Below are 15,980 nucleotides of genomic sequence, written 5' to 3'. Positions count from 1 at the left end.
GGGGGGGAGTGTAACTGATGTCTAGTGGGTAGAGGCTAGGGATGCTGCTAAACATCCTACAAAGCACAGGACAGCCCCCCACAACAAGGAATTAGCCCAAACTCTGTGCAACTGACATGGATTTTTTTTTTTTTTTATTTCATTTATCCATCAGTACACCTATCAAAATTGACAAGAATTTTTAAATGTCATTTAATATCCATTTATATTCACATTTCCCTGACTGTCTAAGAACATTTTATTGCAGTTGACTTGCTGGAATCAGAATCTAAACCAGGTACACACAGTGTATTTGATTATTATGCTGTTTAAATCTCTTTTAATGAGTATCAGCTTCTCTTCCTCTTTTTTTTTTTTTTTCTTTTTTCATGATAATCATTTTTAAAGGAAAATGGATCACCTGCCCTCTACCATTTCTCACATTCTGGATTTGGCTGATTGCTTCCCTGTGGTGAGATTTAACTTACTCTGCTATTCATATGATTCCTATATTATCATCCCCAGATTCAGGCTTGACTTTAAGGCAAGATACCTCCTAGGTGGTGGTGTGCAGTTCTCATTGCATCACATCTGGAGGCACATAATGTCTGTTTGTTCCACTTTGAGTGGTGCTATGATTGATCAATGGGTCCAGGTAGAACAGGTTGAGTTTTGAGATATCTTTTTCTTTTTCTTTCTTTCTTCTTTTTTCTTTTTTTGGTGATGTTTGTAAATATGTTAGTTGTTACCTTGAGTACCTGCTCTGAAGGCAGAACGGAATCAAGTAATAAGACAGTGAGGCTATCTCAAGCCGTGTCTTCTGATAGGCCTGTTAAGTTGTCTCTTTTCTGTTGCCTTTCTTTGTCTATGTCTGTATCACTTCTGGTGTGTGTATGTGTGTGTGTGTGTGTGTGTGTGTGTGTGTGTTCATTTTCTTTTGTGTATTGTGCATTCTTTCTTATGTCTGGTTTCTTTCCAGAACCAGGTAAAACACGGGAATTTTACATATTTCTTGATGTGCATATGAAATGAAAAATTTGTATTAACAAAAAATTTGGTTTATGTTCATTGCCTTTAATTCTGAAGTCAGAGGACACTTTCTCTTAGAAACAGAGGAAAATGAGGTTGTTTTTTACTTATGTTCCTCTTGATTAATTTTCTTTTTGGAGGAGAAGGGGGCTGGACTATATCGCAACCTCACTGCATAAATCTATTTTTTTGCCACTGGCATCAGTGACGAGTACCTAGAAAGTTCTGGGGATTCTGGGAAAGCCAGGAATTTCAGAGAGGGGCTTTCTCCTTTTGGAAAAGACTTCATGTACTTCATGAGGCAGCAGAACCAGACTCCATAAGATGCTGGGGATGGTGAATGAGGCCACAAGTCAAAAGAGAATGTCTTTGTGCCCCTAGTGGGGCTGAGGACTGACGTCTGACCACTGGGCTCTGCAGACCCTCTTATGTGTGGCTGGAGGACCAGCTGGGGGCAGTGGTTCCTGGATTGACCAGTGTGATAATGACTCTGAACCAAACGAGCCACAGAATACAGCCTTGCCTTGTTGCAGGGTCCAATGGCTGCAGACAAGGGCAAGCCCCTACAGTAGCTCCTGAAATGGTATGACAATTTCTTATGAATGGATCAGAAAATGATTACTGCCAGTGGTAAAGGGAAAGAGCACCACTGCAGCAGAGAGAAATGAGTTCTAAGTGCTGGCCCCTTTGTGCTGAGCAAGGCGGAAAGCAGGGCAGCACATCTCTCCTCTGAGCCCTCTAGAAAGCCTCTGAGAGCCCCCCAGATCGGACACCCCACACTCTGGAGACAGTGCCGGGAGTTAAGGCCTCTGCAAGTGCCTTCCATTTCCAGACAGATGGAGACACTCGGGGAACAGCCTCCATGCTCAGTGAGGGGAACCGTGCATCAGCTAAGGATGCTCCCGGGGGATGGACAAATGCAGAATTTTACACAACACAGCAGCCCTCTAGATAAATATTACGGTGTGAGAGCCAATTGAGGACAAATGAAAACAGGATAAAGACAGACAGTTATCATTTTATTACTCTTAGAAGCCTGGTCCAGAAACAGGCGTGACGGAGTAAATGCAGTTTAGAGATTCCAGACTCCTTCAGCTGCAGTTTCCCAGTGTTTGATGTTTTTCTTTTTTTTTTTTTATTGGTTGACGGTTTTTAAATCAGGGTTTAAAGCACATCAGTCTCACCTCCCCGCCTCCACCACCACATTGGGTGCATGTGTGCTGCATGTATGCACATGTGTGCACACACACAGATAGAGCCTGAATTACTCTACTAGCTGGTTCTCAATCCAGACACTGTAAATGCAAAATAGTCTGGCACCAATTTAGGAGGACACTGATACAAAACAGCTATTCTCAGGCAAGAGCAACTAGAGTACACCTCTGCCTATTTCCCATAGCCTGACAGTCAGAAGGAAGCTTCCTTTGAACCTGGACAGCTAGAGGCAGAAAACCAGCTGGGCAGGCACAAATGGGAGGAGCTTGAGGAGGCTGGCCTGAAATGGGCATTACACACTCAATCAGCAGCGGCCACCGAACAGATAGCTCTTTTCAAGAGGAAAAATTAGCCTCCAGCAAAGGTCTTCAGACAAATCAAGACGCCAGAGAAAAGTCAAGTTCTCATTTGGAAGTTTTAGACAAAGTTTGGCTGAACGTGATGGGAGAAGTTCAGGGTTGGCTTTCATCACCACGTCTTTCTTAACTGCAGTCATGTGGCACCCTCCTCGGGGACATCTCTAACATGGTCAGATTCTGTCTCTATTGCAGAATTTGGTTGTGGAATTCCACTGCTGTCTTTCTTGGATAAACTGCCGGGTCTAATTATCTTTTAAACTTTTTATTGTAGTAATGTGTATTTGACTCAAAATTTCCCATCTTAATTTTTATGCAAAGAATTACAGCAACATGGAGCTTAAATTTCCCTCTACCCTGTGGCTAACCATCTTGATGGAAATATCCCAGTTATGATTTTGACAGGCTTTAAAGTGATTTAGTTGTTCACTTGATGTTCTCCGAAATACTATATCTTTTTCATAGCTGTATGGGTTTGTGCCACCCTGGTTTTCCTCCCGAGGGGGTAAATCTGCTCGCTTGCTTCTCTCGCCTTGGGGTTCCTGTGTCTCCATTGTAAATCACTGGTAGATGTCCTCACCAAAGCCACCACTGATCACTTTGCTCTGTGTTCAGATGATAAGAGTAATCCTTGTTCTTCTCCTCATGAAAGGCGGTGGCAGTGTTGGGTTGGGGTGGGGTAGCAATGGAGGAGATTCTGGAGAGATCCAGGTGTGGACATGTTGGAAGTTACTCTCCCCTGCAGCTGTGGAAAGTGCTGGCCCTGACACAGGCAGACCTGTGTGTTGCACATCCCCAGGCCAGACCCAGAGGAAACTACCAGAAGAATTTCTATAGCTCCAGGCATAAAGAGTGATGCCACTTAGATGGTGGAGCAATGACCACTGAGGGGTTCTTAGTGCCCCCAGTGGGAGCTGTCAAGACTTGTGTTCTCTGTAAATGTCTGCTGCCTTAGAGGCTTGCTCACTGTATGTGAGAGCTATGGCAAATGTCAGAATACAATAGGGACACCCTGCAGTTTTGTCTTCTGTAGAGTGGCAGAGAAGCCTCCATGCTGGGATACCTGTTTTCTTCTACTTTTGACAGACTCCTTCTCATCTTCTCACAGTCAGCTCAGCTTAGGCAACATCTCTGTAGTAAAGCCACCCCTCCCCAAATGCTTGGGATTGAATCATGTCCCACAAAAAGGCATCTTCAGCTCCCAATACCTGGTCCTGTGGATTCTGTAAATAGGACCTTATTAGTTAAGGTGTGCCCAAACAGAATGAAGGTGGGCCTTGAAACTATATTGCTGAAGTCCTTATAAGAAAAGGAAATTGGATAGAAAGGAGATGCCACGGGGAGCAGCCAGAATTTGGAAGTCAACAGAGCCTGGAAGAGAAAGGAGTGGATGTTGCCATGTGCATTGCCATGGGACGGAAAAGCCGAGGAACCCCAAAGATTGCCAGCCCAGCTGGAAGATACCGACCCTGGCAGGAAACAAGCCTTCTAGCCTCTGAAACCCTGAGCCAATAAATTCCTGTTGTTAAGCCAGCCCACTGTATATTTGTTTTAGCACTTAGGAAACTAAACACCATGTAACACCATGTGAGAATTAATCACCCCACCTGCTGCATAAAATTGCCTTGGAGACCTAGTTTTTTATCTATTAATTTACATGTAGGTCTTCCCAGACCATTAGCTCCTGGAGGTCAAAGTTCACTTATTATTTATTTTTATATCCCCATCACCCAGCATAGTGCCCAGTACACACATTGTAAGTAATCAATAAAAGGTGGTTAACTGAGGTAAGCCGATTTATTTAATCAGGGGGACTTGATAGTTTGATATTATTACTTTAAAAAGAAAGAGACAAAACACAAAACACCAAGACCACAGATGAACTGCTTTACTTCCACCACAACCGCACTGCCAAAAAATATACCGATTTATTCACAATTTGACTGTCAGCACTTGAAAGGTATGTTTTATGATTCCAAGCAAAAACACAATCAAAACCTGAGAAATGAGGCTTCCTGTACAACTCCATGGTATTACCTGTGAATGGAATGTCTGCTTGTAACTACCTGTCTAAGGTAGAAAGCTACCTGTCTACATACATACCTGGAGGTAAGCTAAGGATTCTCCTGATCCCCTTTAATAAAGTAACTTCCTCATAAAATCTGGCTTTGTACTCCATAGAGATTAAAGTGGCTTAATGAAAGTTAAAAAACAGCATTTATTCCCTGCTCTAATGATTTAATACAAGAGATTGGCTGTTTCTCTGAGCTGTTGCTGGATTTTGATACGGCATTGCTGAGCTGGGTACAGCAGCATCCAATATAATGGCCTTATCAAAAGAAATCAAGCAGACTGACTGATAAATGCTTCAATATTTGCATATCAGGGGGGAGTGTAGGTGCTGACCTCTTAAGTTGTTTCATATGCAATGATATTAATTCAGGTTTATTTTGACCTTTCAGACTCCTGCCACCTTCATGGTTGAAAGGCATTCCACATTTCATCTGACATAATAGTATGCATAACATGTCAAAGCAGAAACTTGTTTCTGTTATTTTCTACAGCCCATAATTTTTGCTAGATTCAGCTAGAAGAATGTGAGAGTTTGGCAGTGAACAGGGTTGTTGAGGAAATCCTTTGAGAAAATAGTGGAGTTGGTCAAAGATTTTTTGATGATCTTAAAGGATGTAGTATATGTTCTTGATTCACAGAGCTGGGAGGGACTTCAGAAAACATAAACTGAAGTCATTTGCTTCTAGGACAAGCCATGGAGGAACCTTTTGAGATACACAAGTGTACATGTGTCCATTCAAGAAAGGAGATTCTATTATCAATATTAATCAATTGCCATTTTTAAGAAACTTCCTTAATGGAAAGATCTTTCTTAAAGCTAACCAATGTTTTTTTTAACTTGCAATTTCTCTGCTGAGTTACTTTTTAAGAGTGGAGAGGAAATAATTCATCATCTTCTCATCACATAACAAATATATAAAGACTCCAAGTCAGCACCAGACATGGTTTCAGTTTGTTTCTCACTTCTAATGCATGGGTCAGCTTATTATTCGCATAATCCCTTCCAAGTTCCCCAAATCCATGTCAACTTTTGGAGCACATCACTTACTGAGCACTCAGTAGCATTGAGTCATGAGGTGGTGGCTGCCTGGTCCTGCACTTATTATATAGGGTGACTGTTGCCAAATTGGATTTATTTTAAGAACCCAGAATTTACTCAAATATCTAGCCTGTGATCGGCACTTCGCTGCTTTGTGTAGCTTGTGAGCCATGTTTCCCTTAGATCATTCTGCTAGAATAAAATTAATTCAATTCTTCTCCAAGTAGTTATCCCCCCCACCCCAGCTCATGTTCATGATGAATTCCACTCAGTTTGTCATTCTCTCCAGGTTAGAAAGAGCTTGAGTCTCTGGGTTTATTTGCAACAAAACTTGCTCAGCTTCTCTCAGTCACCAGTTGCCCTTCTGGGGTGGTGGGGGACCTGGGCAGGCTTCTCAGAGCTTTGTCCCCCAAAAGCTGAGGGGGGTGAGGCGAGTGGTATTACAGATTTGGGAAGGACCCCCCGTGGCAAAGAGGCAGCCTATGAAGCCTTTCATTCATATCTGCTCTACCGGTTACTCAGATAAATTGTTTAGGACTGTTTTACACAATTTGCACAATCATTATGAAATTACAGAACACTGGGCTGAAAGAATGGGGAGATCATATATGTAAGTGCACAACGTCAGGCAGGGTGATGATTTATCAGCCAGGAAAGCTCCCAGCTCCACCACTTACTAATAGTGGGACTTTGGCAAAGTTGCCTAACCTTTATAAATAGAGGGAATATTAGTTAGTACTTAAGAATATTTTCAGGAGGATTGAGTAAGCTAATGAATGTAAAGTACTCAGCACATGATAGCTATTGTTATTTTATGGAGTTTTCTATTTGCTGCTTAGAATTTTTTAGGCAGGGAGTCATTATATCTATTTCCCTGTTTTGTAGTATTTTATCAGTCAGGTGACCAGGAATCCTTTTTCTATGCTTGTATCAGTCAGGGTTCTCCAGAGAAACAGAACCAACAGGACAAATGTATATGTATATATATTTATATTACGTATTATTATACATAATTATATATTTGGTATATATTACTATTATATTATAAGAAATTGGTTTAAGTGATTATGGGGGCTGGCAAGCCCAATTCCATAGGGCAGGCTGAAGGCTGGAAATTCTGATGAGAGTGATAGTGAAGTCTTGAGTCTGAATTCTTTGGGCTAGAAACTCAGAAAGAAAGTGGAAGGTGTCATCTAGAGGCGGAATTCCTTCTGCTCCCTGGAGCCCTCAGTTCTTACTCTTAAAACCTCTAACTGAAGGGAAGTGGCCCAGCCATTTTATGGAGGGTCAATCTCCTTTCCTTAAAGTCAGCTGATTGTAGATGCTAACCTCATCTTTGAAATACCTCCACAGTGGCAAGTGGGCTGGCATTTGATGCAACAGCTGGATACTACAACCCAGCCAGAATGACATGTAAAATTAACCATCACAATACTCAACTGAAATCTGTTGTTTTACGTGCTTTATTGTTGTTGTTGATTTCCTTCCATGTCTTCTAGGGACATAGAAAACACATTCCTGAACATGTTACTCAAATAGTTGAATTTAATAATCACTATTATCTAGCTTCCGTTCTTTTGTAGGCATGTAATAGACAACTTGACATACAATATGCATATATAATCCCATTTAATCCATCCCTCTCCCTCATGTGAAACCCTGTTACAGATGATAGAACCACGTCTCACTGGGGTCAGAGAACTTACCTGGGACCACACACATGGAGCCTACAACTCTTGTCCCTTTCCACTCTGCTATGCTGCCCCCCAAACACACAGTCAGTCTTCTCTTCTGCTAAAGAGACTACATAATCCAACCCCCCTTTTCAATTTGGCAATCAACTACTGACAAGGAAAATAAAATAAAAATATGATTTTAGAAATATAAATCACATTTCCTACTTCAAATCCATTTTGGAATGAATAATCACGATAATGTTGGGTTACTTGTGAAAGGTGTGTTTTTAAATATGAGTGGGAAATTAAACCAAGGATTAGTAGGAGCAGGTCCAAAGTATTTCAGGTTTGGTTAGTTTTGGCCAAGTTAGAAGGATTAATATTTTCCATATCATCACACCTTTACTTACAGGTTTAACAGGCTTTAACTCAACATGATCCTGGTAGTAGGAGTGTGTATCAAGTCCACCTATGAAATCAACTGAAAATATAACATAGCCCAATATAAATAAATGTGGAAACAAAAACTACAGATCACACTGAGCGTTTAAAATGTAACACATAAAAATAACATTAATAAAAATATGTTTACCATAAAAGTGGAAAAAATAGATATTTAACAAAAGGACTCCTATAAAAATATTGTCAATAGGCAAAAAGTGGGGAAATTTTAAGAAAAACATGAAGATCTTGGAATCTTAGGGACTGAAAAATCACAGTTGTTATTGGCATCTGTGAAAAACGAAGTAACCAAATATTAGATTTTAAATAATGAGTTTGTCCTTAGGCTTACAGATGTGTTCTTTCTCCCCATATGTGAAAAGATATACTTTCTCTTTGTGTTGCCAGAATCCATTTTTTTTTTCTTAGAATTATTTATTGCATCATTAGGAAAGCCTCCGAGAGGCCACATAATTTATTTCATGCCTTTTGTCCACAAGCCATCCCTGAGAAATCAGTGTCTGCCTTTTACAAAGGTTTCATCTTCTCCCTGGTCTCACAGCCTGTAGAAATACTCACTATTCTGTGTAATATTATTCTTAATTGCTTTCTATTTTGATCAAAGCCTCAGTACTTATTTTCCAATCTTAATGTCCATGACTAGTCTTAGTTTGTTTTACTTTTTTTGTTATGTTCCATTAAGAATATTAATTACTTTAAACTAAGCTTTGGTTGTACAATACAATGTATATAACATTAACCATTATATAAGCATACAGGGACACTGAACTCTACGGAAGGAAACTGCGTGGGTGTGGGTGTGTGTTCAGATTCATAGTATGAGAACATTATGTTGTCGCCTCAGCTAAAGAAGCATGTAAGTGAATTGTGATTTAGAGAGAGATGAATTAGTCTAGTAGATGTATTGAAGCTTTGAAGAGCTCTAGCCACTCTCGCCAACACCTGACCTGCCCGGTCCTTTTTCCTTCTTTGGAGAAGGTAAAATAAGGCTGGGTCAGTCACAGCTTCACCAGCTCCCCAGATGCACACATGAACTTAGGAGGGCTGCAAAGTGCCCAAAACTGGGGAGGACAAGGGGCATCCCTCCTGGAGAAAAGAAAACCCTGAAACCAGTCCTTTACCTACTAGGTCATATGAATTACCTAGATACTACGGCAGGGGCAGAAGCAGTGGGAGGGACCCAATCTGAGACAATGCCAACATTTTCCCGGAGAAAGTAAGAAGCGCCTCAAAGGACCATTTGAATGATCAGATTGAAGTAAATTTTTAATTCAATTAGATGTTTAACCAAATATCTATTCCCCCACCCTGCTAACCAGTGAGTGGGAGTTTAGAAGGAGGATCAGACTGATTAAAATCTGAACAACTGTGGTATTTGTGGAACACTTCTGGAAGTTAATGGGAGTGGTAAAATAAAATTATAAATACATATTTTTTTGAAGAAATGGATTGTAATTGTAAATTATATTAACAAATAAAATTATTTCTAAAGATCAAAGATAACATATATCCACATAGATACTAAAGACAAATAAAAATAAAACTTCTTTATATTGATCATCTGAACATTAAAATGTAATATTAACAGAATCATTATTTTTGATATACATTCATATACTTTATTCTGCTTGCTAGCCATCTCTGTCTCTAATACACCATATCATTAGGATTTTGGGGAAGAATGTGTGTATATATATGTACAAATAAAATATAAATATTTTTCAATGTGATTTTATTTTTACATTTTCCATAAATTTGCCTGCAATCTTCTTCAGTGTTTCATTATATACTTAGTGAGTTTGAACTTGTTGGCACTTTAATTGACTCTTCTCTGGGGATCACAGTACTTTGAAATGAGGAAATACTCTCTCGATAGGTGCAAGAAAATTTAGCTAAATGGAAGATATAAGTAATGTATTTTAGGCCAATTCTTTTCCCAGGTACAACAATTTTACCTTCATTCAGAGTATCCTTATTTGACAAAAATAATTCATAAGACAAAAAAGCATAAAATGTGTTTATTTATGATTCTTTGCAGCACATATAGAGCCTACAAAATTTTAGGCCTTCTCAAATCAACCTCTTTTCATTCTGGTGCAGAATTTTTTCAATTAAAAATAGGAGCTCCATCAAAAGATTCCTCTCTCAAGTAAAGATTTCCAAAAGGAAATCATAAAATTTTAAAATTAAATTTTGTATAACATTTGCACTCTCATTATTTAATTTGTCTAGTTCCTCTCTTGCTTTTGTGAAAAAAATTTCAATATTAGCCTTTCCTTTTTTTTGACCATGATATTCATATTTTTTATTGAAAAGCAATAGAAAATAATTTTAGAAGCAAGAGGGAGATAATATTTCACATTGTTTCTTGTTATGAATATTTTTATTCTTTGTACAGGAATTTACTTCCCCTAACTCTTCTTGCTTTATTGGAAACATTTTGCGTTAGATTTCTACATTATTGAATATTGTATCTGATAATGTTTAATTTAAAAAAGCTTAGGAAACTGCTAAACTGAGAAGAACAATGGTATTTCCCTTGCTTTTTAGACCTTTCTTTTTTCTGAACATGCCTATTTATGTAAAATTTGGAAATAAGATCCTGATGTCTTCCACTCAAAGTCAACATCTTTTTTTGTACCTCTTCTGGAAACTCAGAAAACTTCAGGATCAATATCAGAAAGAAAAGTAATTTTCTCCCCTACAGAATCTTGCTCTCTATTTTCTGTAAGTGCTTCATGATGAGATCCTGTTGCTATGGGCTGCTTATGGCTATCTGTAGTGCGATTTTTGGGGAAAAGTTGCTCACTTTGGAAATTTGGAAATGAATGGAAAACAGACCCAGCAGGGTTTGTATTTGAAAAATGAAACCCTTGAGATTCCTTAGGCCCTGGACTCATTCGTTCATCCACCGTCTAAATAATGTGGATAATCCTTGTGGCTAGACAGATAAGAGAACCTACTAACCATTTAAGCCTGGTGTTCCTGGTTCACAGTGAGATACAGAGGATACCTGTTTGCTACTGGATAAGTGGTCTCCAGGATTTGAGGGATTATCTTGCATCTGTTTTGCAGTAAAGAAAGATAATACTCCTCTGGAGGCACGTAATGGACAATTCAAACTTCTTTTCCCTTGAAATTTTTCTCTAGATTTTCCGGAAAAGATTTCTTCTTGAACATCTGCTGGAAGCTATTTAAAGACTTCTTGGTGAATACCCTCTGGAAGTGAATAGAGTAAGAATTCATTAATGGCTTTTTCTTTAGAAAAATTTGTAGTATCTAGTGGAGACCCCCCAGCTCTTGTACTTTCAATTCTTCCACTTGGTAGAAAATCCTAGTTTGTTTCTTTGTCTTTTGAATAATCTTCCATATGAATGTCATTCATTTTAAAACTGTGCTTGCCAGAGCATGAAGTTGTTGATAATGACGGTGTTAAATAATAATAAACAGGTCCTTTCTTAGCAGTATTAAGTGCTTTAAGATTGCAGAAACACACACTTAGAAGGGTAAGGTGAAATTGCATCTTCGCAGGCACCATATTTCTGAAAAGCTTCATAAGTACATCAACCATTGGGTCATCATGTCATAATTCCCTGTCCCTAACTTCTGAATCACATGGGATGGAATGGGGCACTGCGACTCTCATGGCTACAGTGCTTCTCAGATGAATACCTAGAAAAGTCTGGCAAGTAGTTCCAAGTAGTTCTCCAATCCTTTTTTTTTTAGTTTCAACTTCTGATGAACACTTTTTAAACAAATCTTCTTCACTAAAGGACTGAGGTGGTCCTGAGGGCATCACAGGAGAGTTATCCTCTCCAAAACTGAGCTTCCGGATACGCTGAGCAACTGAAATTCCAATTCCTTCTCTAATATTTTGGAATGAAAGGTTTGGAGATCAGGCACACTACTGATACCCATTGCTTCAAGATGTTTGGTAGTTTTATAGGCAACACACTGATTATTATATATGTAACCTGATACAGTGACTGCAGAATGTTCATCACTCTGAAGCTGTTGTAGTCTCTTTTTAATCATTTCACTTAGAACCACAAAATTTTCATCAAATCCAAGTCTTTCAACAACTGAGCTAAATTCTTCCAATAACTCTGTAAACTTATATGACATCTCTCTCTGTAACAGGTCAAGTCTTCTCCACTAACTAATAACACGGTGGATACTTTTCTTCTGCACCTCTGACATTCATAAGTTTCTTAACTCCACGTTTCCTGGCTTCATAGTTGTAGGTAACCACCAAATATTTCTGCTGAACTCAACAAGGGGAGCCGCTGGGCATCCTGAGGCCCTGGCACACCCAGCGAGCCCCCAGTTGCCCTGATATTCACGACCCGGGCAGTGCCCTCTTCTTCCTCTCCACCGCCTTCCACCTCCGGCTGCACCCCCAGCCTCTCCATCCTGCCATGGTCAACTGAAGATCAGCCTGGCCTTTCCTTTTAATAAGTTTTCAATTATTGCAGTTTACTAAAAGCTCCAAAAGCTGAATAATCTGATTTGCTTTTCAACTGATCTTGAATGCAATGCAACCAAAATGTAGAAAACATTTATAAAAATGCTCACAACCGTTATAGGAAACAATATTGATTTACAAAGTAGATCTTCAAAGGCTGAAATGTACTTAACTCGGATTGATGAAGAGAAGCAAAGAGACACAATTTATTGTCATGCCAAAGTTCTTCTTAACTGTTCAAAATCAGCTTCATCACAAAAAATTCTAGTTTATTTACTCTGTGATTGTGTATAAATTTTGAAAACTAGAGTTTCTGTTTTCACTGTTGACGTAGAGCAGCTTTTTGGGGAAGGAGTTATAAATTACATGCACACCTGAATTCCAAGTATATTTCTGTTTTATAAGATTCTTAATTTAGTAAGAATACTAAGTTGTGTTTTTTTAACACAAAAAGTTTGCATTTGTAGTATTACTTCAAAAATAATTTTATCTTTAATAGTTACTTCTTAATTGAATAATCATAACATTTTAAATGATATAACAGTAACCCAGCAATTCCATTCCTAGGAATATACCCCTAAGAATTGCAAAGTTATTTAAATAAAGACTTGTACACAAAAGTTCACAGTAGCTCTATTCACAAAAGCCAGTAGGTGGAAACAACTGATGAAAGGATAAACAAAATGTGGTCTATTCACGCAATGGATAGCATTCATCTGTAAAAAGGAATGAGTCACGAAGACGGCGCCCAAAGCAAAGGAGGAAGCCCCTGCCCCTCCCAAAACCGAAGCCAAAGCAAAGGCTTTGAAAGCCAAGAAGGCAGTACTGAAAGGCGTCCACAGCCACAAGAAAAAGAAGATCCGCACTTCCCCTACATTCCGGCGGCCCAAAACTCTGCGTCTCAGAGGACAGCCCAAATATCCTCGGAAGAGCGCCCCCAGGAGAAACAAGCTTGACCACTATGCCATCAGCAAGTTCCCCCTGACCACTGAGTCAGCCATGAAGAAGACTGAAGACAACAACACATTTGTGTTCATTGTGGATGTCAAGGCCAACGATCACCAGATCAAACAGGCTGTGAAGAAGCTCTATGACATTGACGTGGAAAGGTCAACACCCTGATCAGGCCTGATGGAGAGAAGAAGGCATATGTTCGACTGGCTCCTGACTATGATGCTTTGGATGTTGCCAACAAAATTGGGATCATCTAAACTGAGTCCAGCTGGCAAATTCTAAATATAAGTTTTTTGACCATAAAAAAAAAAAAAAAGAATGAAGTACTGATCCATGCTACAACGTGGATGAACCTTGGAAACACTATGCTAAGTGAAAGATGTGATACACAAAAGTCCATATATTGTATGATTCCATGTATATGTCACATCCAGAATAGACAAATCTACAGAGACAGAGAGCAGATTAGTGGTTGCCAGAGGTTGGGGGAGAGGGAAAATGGAGAGTGACTGTTTCATGTGTATGAGTTGCCTGTTTGGGGTAATGAAAAATTCTGCAACTAGTGATGGCTGCATAACATTGTGAACGTACTTAATGCCACTGAATTGGACAATTTTAAAATAGTTAATGGTTAATTTTATGCTATGTGAATTTTATCTCAATGAAAAACATAATAACAAAAGTTTTACCTGGGAAAGAAGGAATATCTAGAAGTTTCACTTTGAGTCCATGAATTGGACAAAAGAAAAATCAAACTATTATTGAAAATAAATGAACAAGTTTTTTGTTGAAAGCATCTGATGAACTGATATGATACTGGTATCGTTTTTTCAACCCTTTGAGAAGTTCTTCTTCCACTAATGGAGTCAGTGCGTTAACCTATACTTCTCCATGTTCTTTGGACCTTCTTGGCTGTGGCCTGGAGTTTTGAGTTGCTGGAAGGGTTGCTACTTCCAGTACTTCTCCCACATCCTGAGACTGGATAGAGTTAGCTATGTCTAGCCATCGCTATCGCAGCACATATCTTTTTATCAGTGATTGATGCTGTCCTTGAAAGGAAGGTATTAGTTGCCTTGTGTCCTTAAAGCATGGAGGAAAAAACTGCAACCCAGAACCCATGAATCTTGAAGACAATTGTATAAAAATGTAGCTTATGAGTGGTGACAATGTGATTGGGAAAGCCATATGGACCACACTCCCCTTTGTCCAGTGTATAGATGATGAGTAGAAAAATGGGGCACAAAAAATAAAAAAAAAAGGCACCCAGTGTTCTTTTTTACTTTAATTGTTCTTTTTCACTTTTAATTTTTATTCTTGTTATTTTTGTGTGTGTGGTAATGAAAATGTTCAAAAATTAATTTTGGTGATGAATGCACAACTATATAATGGTACTGTGAACAATTGAATGTACACTTTGCATGACTGCATGGTATGTGAATATATCTCAATAAAAGTAAATAAAAAAATAAAATAAAACCTAAAAAAAAGTATGGAAGAAAAGAGAGGGGTGTTGTTGGTTTTCTTATAGATTTAACTATGGGTTAAAACAGAATCGTGTTCATTGCACATTTGTCTCACACAAATGAGACCACAGCATAAGCTGAGTGTACTGTCTGTGCACCCATCCTAGATCATTCTAACATAAGCACTAATAATAATATTTTGTTCAAAAACCAAAAATTTTAGGACTAAGAGTAACCCAGGGAAGATATGAGAGCAACTCGTGTAAACAGGGACAAACTAGGACATTTGGCAATATAAATAAATGAGCTACATTTTCTCTGCATATCAGAATTTTAATGTGCTGTAAATTTTGGAACTTTCTAGAAATAGAATTTTACACATAGAGGTAAAAATTAAATTATCAACCTTGCAGAACTAGGCAAGATTACAAAAAATCCGACTATTAAAAAAGAATCATTGAAATGTCTGTAATGATGACACTGAAAACATCCAGAGCCTTTCATGGTTGTGCTGACACAGGTGGAAGAGAGCAAAGAGGCTTTCAGGCAACCAAAGCCCACAAGTCTACAGATGATGGTGTTTCCACGTTTAAAAGTATAGTTTGTTACACAAATACCAACACTTTCCATTACCAGGTATGCAGAAAAGGGTTAGCTCTCTAGGTCAGAGTTTGTCCGAAGAAAGCACTAGCCCATTCCTGGTTCCTGGGAGATAACCTCTAAGCCTCTGGCTTGTCCTGCCTAATAAGAGTGCCTTTGTTTACCTGGAGCCTTGGGTAGTATCTGACAGTTAATGCCAGCAATGTGATTTATGGTGGGGGTCTTGGACTCTGCTGTATCAGTTTGATCTCTGAAGGGGTCAGAGACTGATTTCTAAGGTCAGTCATATGGGCAATCCATGCCTATGTAATGGTCCCTCAGAAAACCCTGGACACCAAGACTCAGGTGAGCGTCCCTGTTTGGCAATACTCCAAACTTGTCACACATAATTACAGGGATGATTAAGTGCTGTCCATATAACTCCACTGAGAGGGCTACTGGAAGCTTGTACCTGGTCTCTTCTGGACTCTACCCTATGCTCCTTTTGCTTTTGCTCATTTTAATCTCTATCCTTTCACTGTAATAAAACATAACCATGAGTATAACAGCTTTTCTGACTTCTCTGAATTCTTCTGGTGAATCGTTGACACTAAGGGAGGTCTTGGAGACCCCTGACACACCAAGGTAGGAAGATAAGCAAGTAAAAGGATGAATTGAAGCATAAATGGA

At 39.0% G+C, this 15,980-nt stretch overlaps 1 protein-coding gene and 1 pseudogene across 1 annotated transcript in view; both read right to left on the bottom strand.

The window, feature by feature from the left end:
• The window catches only part of NKAIN3 (sodium/potassium transporting ATPase interacting 3), a 660,746-nt gene that overhangs the window by 5,736 nt on the left and 639,030 nt on the right, over positions 1-15,980 (bottom strand). Inside the window, exon 6 of the mRNA XM_037803434.1 lies at positions 7,778-7,848. Within this exon, the coding sequence (XP_037659362.1) occupies positions 7,778-7,848 (71 nt within the window). The remainder of the gene's footprint in view (positions 1-7,777; positions 7,849-15,980) is intronic.
• Positions 10,403-12,241, bottom strand: LOC119509428 (annotated as a pseudogene).

This window comes from Choloepus didactylus, chromosome 14 (assembly GCF_015220235.1).
Source record: "Choloepus didactylus isolate mChoDid1 chromosome 14, mChoDid1.pri, whole genome shotgun sequence".
In the NCBI taxonomy this organism is placed as follows: Eukaryota; Metazoa; Chordata; class Mammalia; order Pilosa; family Megalonychidae; genus Choloepus; species Choloepus didactylus.
The sequence above is the reverse complement of the archived record's forward strand: the minus strand, read 5'-3'. Positions and strand labels throughout refer to the sequence as shown.